This window comes from Bubalus bubalis, chromosome 3 (genome assembly GCF_019923935.1).
Source record: "Bubalus bubalis isolate 160015118507 breed Murrah chromosome 3, NDDB_SH_1, whole genome shotgun sequence".
NCBI classification, from domain to species: Eukaryota; Metazoa; Chordata; class Mammalia; order Artiodactyla; family Bovidae; genus Bubalus; species Bubalus bubalis.
This window is the reverse complement of record NC_059159.1, coordinates 122,640,853-122,655,438: the sequence shown is the minus strand read 5'-3', so window position 1 is coordinate 122,655,438 and position 14,586 is coordinate 122,640,853. Positions and strand designations below refer to the sequence as shown.

Below are 14,586 nucleotides of genomic sequence, written 5' to 3'. Positions count from 1 at the left end.
GCAGTGATTTTGGAGCCCAGAAAAATAAAGTCTGACACTGTTTCCACTGTTTCCCCATCTATTTCCCATGAAGTGATGGGACCGGATGCCATGATCTTTGTTTTATGAATGTTGAGCTTTAAGCCAACTTTTTCACTCTCCACTTTCACTTTCATCAAGAGGCTTTTGAGTTCCTCTTCACTTTCTGCCATAAGGGTGGTGTCATCTGCATATCTGAGGTTATTGATATTTCTCCTGGCAATCTTGATTCCAGCTTGTGTTTCTTCCAGTCCAGCATTTCTTATAATGTACTCTGCATATAAGTTAAATAAACAGGGTGACAATATACAGCCTTGACGAACTCCTTTTCCTATTTGGAACCAGTCTGTTGTTCCATGTCCAGTTCTAACTGTTGCTTCCTGACCTGCAGACAGATTTCTCAAGAGGCATGTCAGGTGGTCTGGTGTTCCCATCTCTTTCAGAATTTTCCACAGTTTATTGTGATCCACACAGTCAAAGGCTTTGGCATAGTTAATAAAGCAGAAATCGATGCTTTTCTGGAACTCTCTTGCTTTTTCCATGATCCAGAAGATTTTGGCAATTTGATTTCTGGTTCCTCTGCCTTTTCTAAAACCAGCTTGAACATCTGGAAGTTCACAGTTCACATATTGCTGAAGCCTGGCTTGGAGAATTTTGAGCATTACTTTACTAGCGTGTGAGATGAGTGCAATCGTGCGGTAGTTTGAGCATTCTTTGGCATTGCCTTTCTTTGGGATTGGAATGAAAACTGACCTTTTCCAGTTCTGTGGCCACTGCTGAGTTTTCCAAATTTGCTGGCATATTGAGTGCAGCACTTTCACAGCATCATCTTTCAGGATTTGGAATAGCTCAACTGGAATTCTATCACCTCCACTAGCTTTGTTCGTAGTGATGCTTTCTAAGGCCCACTTGACTTCACATTCCAGGATGTCTGGCTCTAGGTCAGTGATCACACCCTCTTGATTATCTGGGTCATGAAGATCTTTTTTGTACAGTTCTTCTGTGTATTCTTGCCATCTCTTCTTAATATCTTCTGCTTCTGTTAGGTCCATACCATTTCTGTCCTTTATCGAGCCCATCTTTGCATGAAATGTTCCTTTGGTATCTCTGATTTTCTTGAAGAGATCTCTAGTCTTTCCCATTCTGTTGTTTTCCTCTATTTCTTTGCATTGATCACTGAAGAAGGCTTTCTTATCTCTTCTTGCTATTCTTTGGAACTCTGCATGCAGATGTTTGTATCTTTCCTTTTCTCCTTTGCTTTTTGCTTCTCTTCTTTTCACAGCTATTTGTAAGGCCTCCCCAGACAGCCATTTTGCTTTTTTGCATTTCTTTTCCATGGGATGGTCTTGATCCCTGTCTCCTGTACAATGTCACGAACCTCATTCCATAGTTCATCAGCACTCTATCTATCAGATCTAGGCCCTTAAATCTATTTCTCACTTCCACTGTATAATCATAAGGGATTTGATTTAGGTCATACCTGAATGGTCTAGTGGTTTTCCCTACTTTCTTGAATTTAAGTCTGAGTTTGGCAATAAGAAGTTCATGGTCTGAGCCACAGTCAGTTCCTGGTCTTGTTTTTACTGACTGTATAGAGCTTCTCCATTTTTGGCTGCAAAGAATATAATCAATCTGATTTCGGTGTTGACCATCTGGTGATGTCCATGTATAGAGTCTTCTCTTGTGTTGTTGGAAGAGGGTGTTTGTTATGACCAGTGCGTCTAGTCAAGGCTATGGTTTTTCCAGTAGTCACGGATGGATGTGAGAGTTGGACTATAAAGAAAGGTGAGTGCAGAAGAATTGATGCTTTTGAACTGTGGTGTTGGAGAAGACTCTTGAGAGTCCCTGGGACTGCAAGGAGATCCAACCAGTCCATCCTAAAGGAAATCAGTCCTGGGTGTTCATTGGAAGGACTCATGTTGAAGCTGAAACTCCAATACTTTGGCCACCTGATGCAAAGAGCCGACTCATTTGAAAAGACCCTGATGCTGGGAAAGATTGAGGGCAGGAGGAAAAGGGGATGACAGAGGATGAGATGGTTGGATAGCATCACCAACTCAATGGATATGGGTTTGGGTAGACTCCGGCAGTTGGTGATGGACAGGGAGGTCTGGCGTGCTGTGGTTCATGGGGTCGCAAAGAGTCAGACACGACTGAGCAACTGAACTGAACTGAATGCAACCAGCCCTTCTTTTTCCCTTCACATCTCTCTTTCTATTCTCCTGATTCCTCTTTACCCTGCTCAATTTTTTCTTTTTTCTAAAGCACATCAAAGGGAAAGTGAAGTGGCTCAGTCGTGTCCGACTCTTTGCTACCCCATGGACTGTAGCCTACCAGGCTTCTCCGTCCATGGGATTTTCCAGGCAAGAGTACTGGAGTGGGTTGCTATTTCCTTCTCCAGGGGATTGTCTCGCCCCAGGGATTGAACCTGGGTCTCCTGCATTGTAGGCAGACGCTTTTACTGTCTGAGCCACCAGGGAAGTCGATCATCTTTTAATATAACTTATTTATTATACCTATTATCTCTTTCTACCACTATCAGTATTTTTTTCCCTGCCACTGTACTATAAACTCCATGGGGGCAGGGACCTTCCATCTGTTTTACTCACAGATAATGACATACCCAAGGCTGAGCGCCGAAGAATTAATGCTTTTGAACTGTGGTGTTGGAGAAGACTCTTGAGAGTCCCTGGGACTGCAAGGAGATCCAACCAGTCCATTCTGAAGGAGATCAGCCCTGGGATTTCTTTGGAAGGAATGATGCTAAAGCTGAAACTCCAGTACTTTGGCCACCTCATGCAAAGAGTTGACTCATTGGAAAAGACTCTGATGCTGGGAGGGATTGGGGGCAGGAGGAGAAGGGGACACCAGAGGATGAGATGGCTGGATGGCACCACTGACTCCATGGACGTGAGCCTGAGTGAACTCCAGGAGTTGGTGATGGACAGGGAGGCCTGGCGTGCTGTGATTCATGGGGTCGCAAAGAGTCAGACATGACTGAGCGACTGAACCGAACCAAATGACATATCCCAAGCATCTAGAAAAGTGCCTGGCACAGATAGGTGTTCAGAAACTGTTTAAGATTTAAGAATTTCATCCTAAGATGAGTAAGCAGTGAGGACGCTGAGATAATGGAAAGCCAATTCACCTAGGATGATGCCTACAGCTTCCACTCTGGCTTGAGTAAAACAGGAAAGAAGCCACTGGAGAGCTTTCAGTGAAGTAATGGGATCTCACTATTTTAAAATCTTCCCATAAAGAAGTCACTGTTGGAGATGGATTTTCAAGCATATTCCGTAACACCCAAAAATTCCAAGCTTAAACTGCCTCTCCACACTCACACACACACACACAAACAGTAAAAGAAGAATAGTCCCCAATTAACTTTATGTGGCTAGTAAAATCTTGAAGCCAAAAAAACCCAAAAGAGTTCTAGAAAGGAAAACTACCTATTCACTCCTGAACAAATTTTAAGTCCTAGACAAAATATTGGCAAACCAAATTTAGAAATGTATATCAGTCATAATAGCTAAGATTTATTGAGCATTACACTAAATGAACTAACACATTTAATCCTGACAACCCTGTGCTGTGAATACTATCCCCTATTTTACAGATGAAGAAGCTGACATACAGAGAGGCTGAGTAATTTGCCGAAGTCCATAGGCAGAAAGTAGAGATCCTAGATTTTTAAAATATCAATGAGATTCTGATTTAACTTCTCTGGGGGTTGGACTTGATGTTTTTTAAAGCACCCCAAGTGATGCTGTTATGCTACCAGGGTTGTAAACCAGTGCACTAAGTCCATAGCTAAGGCTTCTCCCACCCTGAGAGTGATTATGTGGACATAGCCAGAGAGAGAGATGTTTTAGTGAAAATTTAAATATGAAACAAGAAAATATTGCTGTTATTTTTGGTGAAGAAAATCAATTTTGTATAGTTTATTTCAACCTAAATAAAATGTGAATTTTGTGTAAAATAAATAAATAAATATGAAACAAGAAGCAGAGAGGAGAACTCTAGGACCCTGTGTCCCCACACTGGCTTTCTAAAATTCTAGAAGGTTTAAGATTTCATTCTATTAACACCTAACAGATCCATTTTTCTTCATGTTTGGAGAAATTTGTCTGTCAGTTTATTTCTTTAGCATGGAGTACCCCCAACCCCTAAAAAGAGTATGCTAAAACATATTAGCAGCTTATAATACTAAAGTTATGTTCAGAACAAAAAACAGAGTGCTACTTTAAATAAAAAGTAGCAAAAAATGGGAATAACTCAAGAGGTCAACCAAATATTTTTCAAAAGTATAACTGGGAAATTGTCCATGAGCTGCCCAAAGACCAAGCCTTCCCACATGTGTTAACTAAAGCTGAAGCTACAAAGGGATCTAACACTGTTCTCCTTGTATCCTGCTGTTAACCAGGGGGCTGTGGCTCTGTGAGGCCAGGGACTGCTGTCCCAGGCAGCATTGCTAGTAGAGACAAGGCAGTAACTGCTACCCCGCAAAGTTTAGAGGCGGCTTCGTGAGAAGGGATGGGGAGAAACAGGTGTTGTCTTGGCTACCCTGGCAGGCTCCAGCCCATTGCCCCATCCAACCCCCTCTCCAGGGAGAAGCACACGTGCTCACACTTCCCCAAAACATGAGCAGCAGCTACTGCTAACACCGCTTCTCTTTAATCCTGCAGAATCAGAGCTCCTTAGCCTTCAAGAAACCGGAACTACTACAACTCCATCACTTCCCAAAACTACTCTTGTAGTTTTGGCACTGATTTTTAAAGCGTTTTCCAGGGTGGGATACAGGAAAAACTATTAAGTCAAATAAATAACTCTGTGATTGGACTTTGTGCCCTTAGCCTTGGTTGTTCTATAGAGCAGGCAATGAGCCAACTGCCTCTGCCACTTTCAACCCTGTGTGCTACTTCCCAGACACAGGAGCTGATGTAGGCAGCCTCCCTACAAAAGGGAGTTACAGACCTAATGGTTCATACACAGAAAACTTCTGATCATTTCTGCCCATGCTACTCCCATTATGCCTTTGCTGATACTGTCCACCAGACACACTCTCTCCCACATGCCTTTCTCAAGTGCTTCTTACCTTTCAAAGCCCAGCTCAAACCTCACTTCCTGTAAGATGTTCTCCCAAATCCCACATCCACTCCTGCATTAACTTCACTTATACCTGTTATAAAATGGCATCCCTCACCCTTTCCCCTTTTTATTTTCACTTTTTTCTTTTGAATGTTTTATTTTGCATTGGGGTATAGCCGATTAACAACGTTGTGACAGATTCAGGTGAACGGTGAAGGGACTCAGCCACACATACACATGTTAAGGAGTTTGGGATGGTCATGTACACCCTGCTATATTTAAAATGGATAACCAACAAGGGCCTACTGTACAGCACAGGGAATTCTGCTCAATGTTATGTGGCAGCCTGGATGGAAGGGGTTTGAAGGGAAAATGGATACATGTATATGTATGCTTTTCCCCTTTTTAGATAGCCATATATCTGTCTCAGCAAGAAATCTGGCCCTGGGGGAAAATGACCAAGTTTCATAGATCTTTGCTCATGCTTTTCAGTATCTCAAAGAAGACCATCAGGAAATATTTGTTAAACAGAACGGAATTCCAGCTGCACTGAGAAGCTGCTCTGCTGGTCTGACCTTGGTTTGCTATGGACACAATGTGGTGCTCTTCCTCTTTACATGTCTTCTTTTGTTAGTGTGCTTTGAATATAACTCATTAAAAAAGAATTCTACTACTTTCCTTCCCATGTGATTTCTTATTTTTTTAATTGAATATAGTTCATATAACATAAAATTCACTTTTAACGTATACACTTTGGTGGTCCTTAATAATTCACCAAGTTGTGTAATCATCACCACTGTTTAATTCTATAATGTTTTCATCAACCCAAAAAGAAACCCTTTACCCTTAAGTAGTCACCCTCCACTGCCCCATAATCTCAGATCTACTATCTCTAACATATATGATTTTAACAAAACTTACAACACTTCTCATTGTGGTTGTATTATACCTTAAAGCCAATTTTACCTTCAAAAAAAAGGCTTCTCTCGTTTTAACATAACTCAAAAGAAAAATGTGATTTAACACAGCAACTTACTAAGGCATCATTTCAGGATACAAAATAAAAATTCTTACCAGGAAAATCAGCTTACATGATTACTTTCCCATTTGTTTTTGTTTTGTTAAGCTTCTTACTGAAGAAGTATAATATACATATAGAAAAGGACATCTATCATAGGATATATCTTGATAAGTTTTCAAAAACTGAATACATAAGTATAATCAGCATTCAGATCAAAAACCAAACATGTCTCTCGGTCACTGCTGCTGCTGCTGCTGCTGCTGCTAAGTCGCTTCAGTCGTGTCCGACTCTTTGCGACCCCATAGAGGGCAGCCCACCAGGCTCCCCCGTCCCTGGGATTCTCCAGGCAAGAACACTGGAGTGGGTTGCCATTTCCTTCTCCAATGCATGAAAGGGAAAAGTGAAAGTGAAGTCGCTCAGTTGTGTCCAACTCTGTGCGATCCCATAGACAGCAGCCCACCAGGCTCCTCCGTCCATGGGATTTTCCAGGCAAGAGTACTGGAGTGGGGTGCCATTGCCTTCTCCGTCACTATCCACCTCCAAAGAATAACCACTATCCTTATTTCTAACAGCATAGATTACTTCTGCCTGTTTCTGTACTTTTATAAATAGAAGCATATACTTTGCAGTATAATAAACTCTCACAATGAAATTCTATGCCTTGTAATACTCACCATAATCTTTTTGTACAAAGCCATGACATTATCATCATCAAATGGTAAAAAGCCACACATAAGTACATATAAGAGTATGCCCATGCTCCAAACATCTGCCTGAGGAGAAAAAAATCAAAAGACAAAAAATCAGAACACATTTCAAAATAGCAGTACACAGAATCTTTACAGAGCTGGAAAAGAACTCAGAGATCATCCAGTTCAACCAGCTCATTCTACAGTGTGAAGCCCAGAAAAGGAAGGCTCATCCAAAGTCACCCAGCCAACGGCAGGCCACCCAGGCAGGTCTCTTGACTTCCAGTTCAGTGCACTCCCTGCCAATGCTTAATAGAAAATCTTTTCCAGTTGGCTGGATTGGGCATGATAAGGAAGAAGATGAGGCTAAGTCTCTGATTCTGAAAGAGAGGGTTTATTACATATGAGGATTATGTAAACATGCATGAGAAAATCAAAGCAAGTTTTAAAATTTACTACTGAGAACCTGCAAATGTGACTAAGCTGCACTGTAAAGTCCTCTCTATGTAGAGAAACCTTAGTCAAGTTCAACGAGTGACTTTTCAAGGATCAAGGCTAGAAATTAGCCTGCCAGTACAAATAGCCCTACAAATCTCAAAATCCCAGAAATGAGTTAACCGTTACATAAGATAGCCATTCGACCACTGGCTGAGAAGTCACAGTTCCCACCCTCATTTGAGCCTTGGAAAAACTTTAATTTTTATACTAAATAACACCAATCTCACACCTAGTCCTGCCTACCAAATCACATCATATTATTAGGACTCAACAAGGAAACCCTGGGTGAACAGTTTACTTTCAAGTGAACAACTGATTCTTCTTCCAAGTTGTAGGAGGTCAAAAATTAACCATTTATGCCTGAAAGATGTCAAATGCTTCATCTATAAATTGAGTCTTGGTGGCATGGCATGCCTGACTGGGATGTTAAAGTTAAGGTAAAGAGGCTATGCAGGAGAGACACGGGTGGGAAAACTGTATTAGGTACCATACTATGAGCAGAAGTGGAGAAAGCGCTGAAGCTCTACTGGGATGGGGAGCGGGAAAGAGACAGCTGTTCTGCCGGGTGGTAACAGTGCTAAGGAGAAAAATCAAGCAAGCTAAGAGGACAGGAAAGAAGATTCTTCCCTGTGGCAGAGGGAGCAACAGGCATAGAGGTGGAACAGCAGAGGCCAGTGGGGCTGGAGCAGAGTGACCAGCAAGAAAGAAAAAGGAAAGGAAGAGATCAAGCCCTGAGCCTTTGGAGTGGGAGCACTGACCCCAAGACCTTAGACTACCAGAGAACTAACCCTTGGGAGTATCAAATAGTGAGAACTCACACAAAGGAAACCACTTGAATATAAGAATACAAAACTTGGCATCACCCAACCGCCAGTAGCACATCTAAACAACAAACAAAACAAAAATACAAACCCAGTCATCAGCAGACAGGATTACCACCTCACTCAGCCTTGCCCATCAGAGAAAAAACAAATGAAAAAACTCAGCACAAATCTCACCCTATACGAAGCTTACACAAACCAGTGGACCAACCTTAGGAGGGCAGAAACCAAAAGGAAGAAAGAATTCAACCTCGAAGCCTGGGAAAAGGAGACCTCAAACACAGTAGGTTCAAATAAATAATGAAAAGGCAGATAAATACTATACAAATGAAGGAACAAACCAGAAACATGTAAGTCCAAATAAATGAAGAGGAACTAGGCAAATTCCCTGAAAAAGAATTCAGAATGATAGTAAAGATGATCAAAAACCTTGAAAACAAAATGGAGAAAATGCAAGACTCAATCAACCAAGACCTAGAAGAGTTAAAGAAAAAACATACAGAGACAAACAACACAATTACTATAATTAAAAATACTCTATACTATGCTAAGTCACTTCAGTCGTGTCCGACTCTGTGCGACCCCATAGACGGCAGCCCACCAGGCTCCCCAGTCCCTGGGATTCTCCAGGCAAGAACACTGGAGTGGGTTGCCATTTCCTTCTCCTAGAAGGAATCAATAGCAGAATATCTGAAGCAAAAGAATGAATCAGTGAACTGGAAGACAAAATGGTGGAAATAACTTCTGAAGAGCAGAATAAAGTAAAAAGAAAGAAAAGAACTGAGGATAGTCTCAGAGACCTCTGTGACAATATCAAATGCACCAACATTTGAATTATAGGGGTCCCAGAAGAAGAAGAGAAAAAGAAAGGGTATGAGAAATTTTTTGAACAGATTATAGTTGAAAATTTCCCCAGCATGGAAAAGGAAATAGTCAGTCAAGTCCAAGAGGTGCAAAGAGTCCCATACACGATAAACCCAAGGAGAAACACACCAAGGCACATACTAATCTAACAAAGACTAAACACAAAGAAAGAGGCTACACAGGAAAGAGTGGGCTAATATGGCCTCGTCAAATGCCATAAGAAGAGGTCAACAGAGAGACTTCCTCTAAGAAATTACAAAAGGAATTAGAGATGTTTATCATGGAACATTCCATAAAGCATGATCTGAACTATGAGCAACAGAATAATCTAAATTACTTATTTAAGAAAGAAGATTCCTAAACCCCTACCTTAGAAAACAAAACTAAAATCTCTAAATATACTGCCCTGAGTTCTGCATATTTTAACAAGTGCCCCCAGACAATGCCTTGGTACACTGTCCTTAAGAAATTATCCTGCTGCTGCTGCATCGCTTCAGTTGTGTCCGACTCTGTGCGACCCCATAGATGGCAGCCCACCAGGCTCCGCCATCCCTGGGATTCTCCAGGCAAGAACACTGGAGTGGGATGCCATTTCCTTCTCCAATGCATGAAAGAGAAAAGTGAAAGTGAAGCCACTCAGTCGTGTCCGACTCTAGCAACCCCATGGACTGCAGCCTACCAGGCTCCTCCATCCATGGGATTTTCTAGGCAAGAGTACTGGAGTGGGGTGCCATTGCCTTCTCCGAGAAATTATCCTAGAAGGATGGAAAACTGAATTAAAATGGATAAGAAAACAAGATTCTATGGGAAAACCTTGATGCATTCAAACCAGCAGAGCCTCATCACCAGACCTCTAGGAATCTTGTGAGCGTCAGGCATGTGATTACCACTCCTTCTAGGAGACTAGAAAGAGTACAGGTGCGCGGTAAAGCCTCACTCAGCTCAAATCTTGACCCACAGTTGCTAGTTGTGATCCTGCAAAGGCACTTAATTTCTGAGCCCCAGTATCTTCATCATCTTTATCTTATGAAACAGAGTAACAGTATTCACTCCAAGGGATTTTTGTGCAGATTAAATGAAAATTATAAAAAGGATCTACCATGTGGAATCCTTGTGCATTATTACAGGAATGTAAGATGCTGCTGCCACTACAGAAAATGGTATGGCAGTTCCTCAAAAAATTAAAATAGAACTACCATATGATCTAGCAAGTCCACATTAGGGTATATATCCGAAAGAACTGAAAGCAAGGTCTCAAAGAGATATTTGTGTCTACCAGCATTATTCACAATAACCAAAAGATAAAAGTAATCCTAGCGTCTATGGATAAATGCATAAATAAAATATGGTGTATACATGCAATGGTATATTACTCAGACTTAAAAAGGACGGAAATTCTGATACATGCTCCACAATATGGATGAACCTTGAAGATATTACACTAATAAAATAAAGCAGTCACACAAAAAAACAAATATTGTATGAGTCCATAATACAAGACCTAGCCTAGTCAAACTCACACAGATAGAAAGTAAAAGGATAGCTGCCAGGGGAGCAGGGAGTGGGGAATGGAGTTACTATTTAATAGGTATAGTCTTAGTTTTGCAAGATTAAAAGAGCTCTGGAGATTGACTGCACAATAATATGAATGTATCTAACACTACTGAACTGCACATTGAAAAATAGTTTCAATAGGAACTGTATCCTTATAAATGGTTAAGATGGCAACTATTATGTCATGTGTATTTTACCACAATTGAAAGAAAAAAAAAAAAAAAGATCTAGCATGATTCCAGGACTATGACAAATCTTCAGTAACAGTCTGTCCATTTCCTTATGATGCCCTGAGAAGGCCACAGTATCACCTCTGTGGTATTTCTGCCAAAAATGCATAACCCAAAACTAATCAAACAAATTCAAATTGATGGCCATTTTATAAAATAACTGGCTTCCCCCAAAATTTCAAGGTCATGAAGATGAAGAAAGCCTAAGGAAGTCTTCCAGATTAAAGAACAAAGAAACGCAACAGCGCAACGCATGGTCCTGAATGGAACCCTGGACTGGAGGGAAAATACAGCTGTAAAAGACATGACTGGTACAATCAACACCATCTGAACATGAATCGTGGGTTAAATAAATTGTACCAATGTTAAACTCTCTGATTTTGATAACTAAGGTGAATTTATTTTGATAACTAAAAGAGGAACACCTTGGGAATTTCCCAGCAGTCCAGTGGTTAGGATTCAGCGCTTTCACTACTGCAGCCCAGGTTCAATCAATCCCTGGTGAGTGAACTAAGATCATCCCACAAGCCACGCAGCATGGCCAAAAAAATAATAAATAAATAAGAGAGCCCTTGCTTTTAGGAAATATATACATAGCATTTAATGATAAAGGGGTATGATATCTCCAACTTACTCTCAATTGGTTCAAAACATAATTCACATGTATATAAACACAGAGAATACTAAAATAGGGGAAAATGTAAACAGTTGTAAACTTGGCAAAATATATATAGAAGTTTCTCATTCCATATTTGTAACTATTCTGTAAGTTTGAGAATATCCAAATAAAAGGTCACCAAAAACAAGTTGGTCCTCATCTTCTCATGTTACAAATTAAGTAAACTGGCATATCTCAAAGTTTCTCCCACATAACACCAGTTCCAAAAGATGCTCTACATAAAAAGTGGATTCTGTAGGCGCATGAAACTGAGACCAGATGCTCTCTGTGATGGTCTCTTCCCAGAGGACATTGTGCAGGAACATATTAAGATTCAGAAACATCCTGAACTAAAGAAAACTGTTTAACCCAGTATTTCCAGAGCTTTTGACAACTAAACCTTTTCCATTTTACAACAATATCAGCAAAATCAGTACTCCAAAGGGTGTAAGGGGCTAACTAGCATGCAGTAGCCAGTAGTTAAGCGGCTATGCCCAGGGCTTTCTGAGCCTGGGCCTCTTACACAGGACTGCAGGCCTCGGATAGCTGGCTGTGGATAAAGTACAGCCAGCTATCCGAGGTCTTCTCTGTGCTAAACACCCTCTCTGCAAACTAAGCCTATAATCCTGGCTTCATACTCTACCTGCCTGGACTAATCAGTCTAAATTATGGCACTTTTAAACACAAAACACCAGAAATACATCTTTGTTTCACAAGAATACTATGTATTATTATATTTATTGCAAGCTGTTCATTTCCCTTATTACTGTACATATCTCACTCTCTGACTAGACAACTCTTTGATTAACAAGTTTATTTCTTACCTCGTTACATCCTCACCACACAGTGCCTGACTCACTACACATCACCAGTAAACATATATTGACCATATATTGAATTAATCACTGAATAATTACCTCTGATCCCAGATATGATTTGCCTTGTATTAATTCAGGTGCTGCATAAGCAAGACTCCCACAGCAGGTCTGCAGGTGATAATCCTTGTTACCCTGCCAATAAGATAAAAATGAAACACTTATTAACTACAGCCCTTAAGAGAATTAAAACCCTGATAAATATTCTTCCAATATAAGCAAAGAGATGCTAGATAAGAGTTACCCCAAATGATAAGAGACATTCTGCCGCCAACTCAATACTCTGCACATGTGCGTGTGTGCACGTGTGGCTTCCTCGTCTCTGGATTTCCAACACCACCAAGACCTGGCATGAAAAAAACCCTTCTCCCCTTAGCTCAGTCAAGTCAAGTTCATACTTCCCTAGGCATCCATTTGCAGAATAATCAGTTTAGCATACATCCAAGCACTCAAGTCCTCCCACTCCCAAATACTCAAGAAAAAAGGATTATTTCTCTATAGGTTCCTGTCTCCAATAGCAAATCTTTACAAATACATAAGTTTCTTTTCCCCAAGATGGAAGAGAGCAAACACTACACAAAACAAACCCTTGGGAGTCTGTTTTCTAGACTTGGTTATAACACAGATCATGACCTCAGCCTCCAGATCTGTTCAAATAAGGATCCTCTGGTTTCCCACAGCAATATGGAGACATAATGCAAATGATATCACCACCTAACACTTCCACAGAGTTCCACAAATGGCAAATGACTTATGAAATTGTAAGATTTCATTTACAACTGTAACAGCACACCCAGACGTTAGCTCCTCAGCAGAAAGCTGAGGCCACCTTCTCCCAGTCAAGTTTTGCTTTGTGAGATGGAGTCTGTGTGGGTTGAATCCGTGGCAGCCATAAATAAAGGCTGCCAGAGTCTGTCACAAACATTCTCCACTGCCTCCTGTGATGAACATGACTTAAACCAGCTTAACGGCTCAAAGTAAGCTTTATCTTTATTGCTTGTCGATCAGAAAAATGCCTTCTTGCATTTGGTTCCCAGACACAAGACTCGACTGACAATCTCTGAAGAGCCAAGGGAAGGACAGGAAAATCAGAAAGAATCAGACATTCAGCCAAAGGGGCAAAATCTGCCTCCCTCTGCACCCAGGTAATTCTGATTGGGGCAGGAAATAATCATGGGACTCCAAGGGGCTGAGACAAGTCTGAAATTTCAACATTCTTAATGAGGGTAGACAGTTCATTTTAGAGACTGTAAGTACCATCATTAGAGGACTCAAGAGGAAGCCTCCAACAGCAGCCACACAGGAGAAGGTTCAAAGTCACCTCAAAGAGAAGGAATGCTGGAGAACACCAGTACTTAACTATGGAGTGCAAATTAAGGAAATAATTCACGGTATAAGTTTTAAAGTACATATGGACTTTTTCCTTCTTCTTTTATAAGGAAAGGGGACTCTCTCTCAAAATGTAACGAATTGTTAGTTATATAACCATTTATAATAAAGAAGAGATTTTCACTAGATTCCCTGAAATGCATATCTAAACAAAGAAAGGCATCATCTAACAGGAACATACTCCAACTGCAAACACGTGGTCAATTCAGCATTCATACTGTGATGGCTTCCTGACACTCCAGTCCTGCAAATTCCCTCACAGCATACCCATGGGGTTTTCAGCAGGACCAACCCTGGACCTAGAGCAGTGGTTTTCAACCTTGACTACATGTTAAAATCATCAAGAGAACTTATAAAAAGCGTGAAATTTAGCATTCTTCTCAAGGGATGCAACCAGGCTCACTAAATACTAAATGGAAGTTAGCATAAGATAACAGGCAAGAGGTGCACTGGCAAAGGAAATAAACTCATTTTTATCTCTGCACTTACCTTGGGTTTTGCACAGAGACCAAAGTCAATCAGCTTTAATTTATGATATTCATCAAACAACAAATTTTCCTGAAAAAAAAAAAAGACATTTTCATAACTATATACAGTCTTCCTTATATTACATCCCACCTCTAGCTATTCCTAAAAGCACTTTAAGGTTGGGTACAGGGTAAAAAAATCAATTGAAAAAAAAAAAAGAATGAAGTGACAAGAATGGAAGGAAAGAGAAGAGGAGAGGAATGTTGATAACTATCCTGCTTCCCCTCAAGTCACATTAGCATAAACCAATTTCTCCTTGGTACTCTGAGGTTCAACTACAAGCGCTTTGATATGTGCCAAAGGCAAGTTTGAACAGAAAGAGTGAACGCGAATCAAAGAGTTGGATAAAAACA

At 40.7% G+C, this 14,586-nt stretch overlaps 1 protein-coding gene across 2 annotated transcripts in view; it reads right to left on the bottom strand.

Annotated features, from left to right (window-relative positions):
* MELK (maternal embryonic leucine zipper kinase) overlaps positions 1-14,586 on the bottom strand; it is a 71,749-nt gene that overhangs the window by 47,171 nt on the left and 9,992 nt on the right. For both annotated transcript variants that reach the window (XM_025281733.3, XM_025281732.3), the window contains 3 exons: positions 14,195-14,263; positions 12,359-12,451; positions 6,802-6,900 (listed from right to left, as the gene is read on the bottom strand). In XM_025281733.3, the coding sequence (XP_025137518.3) occupies positions 6,802-6,900; positions 12,359-12,451; positions 14,195-14,263 (261 nt within the window). The remainder of the gene's footprint in view (positions 1-6,801; positions 6,901-12,358; positions 12,452-14,194; positions 14,264-14,586) is intronic.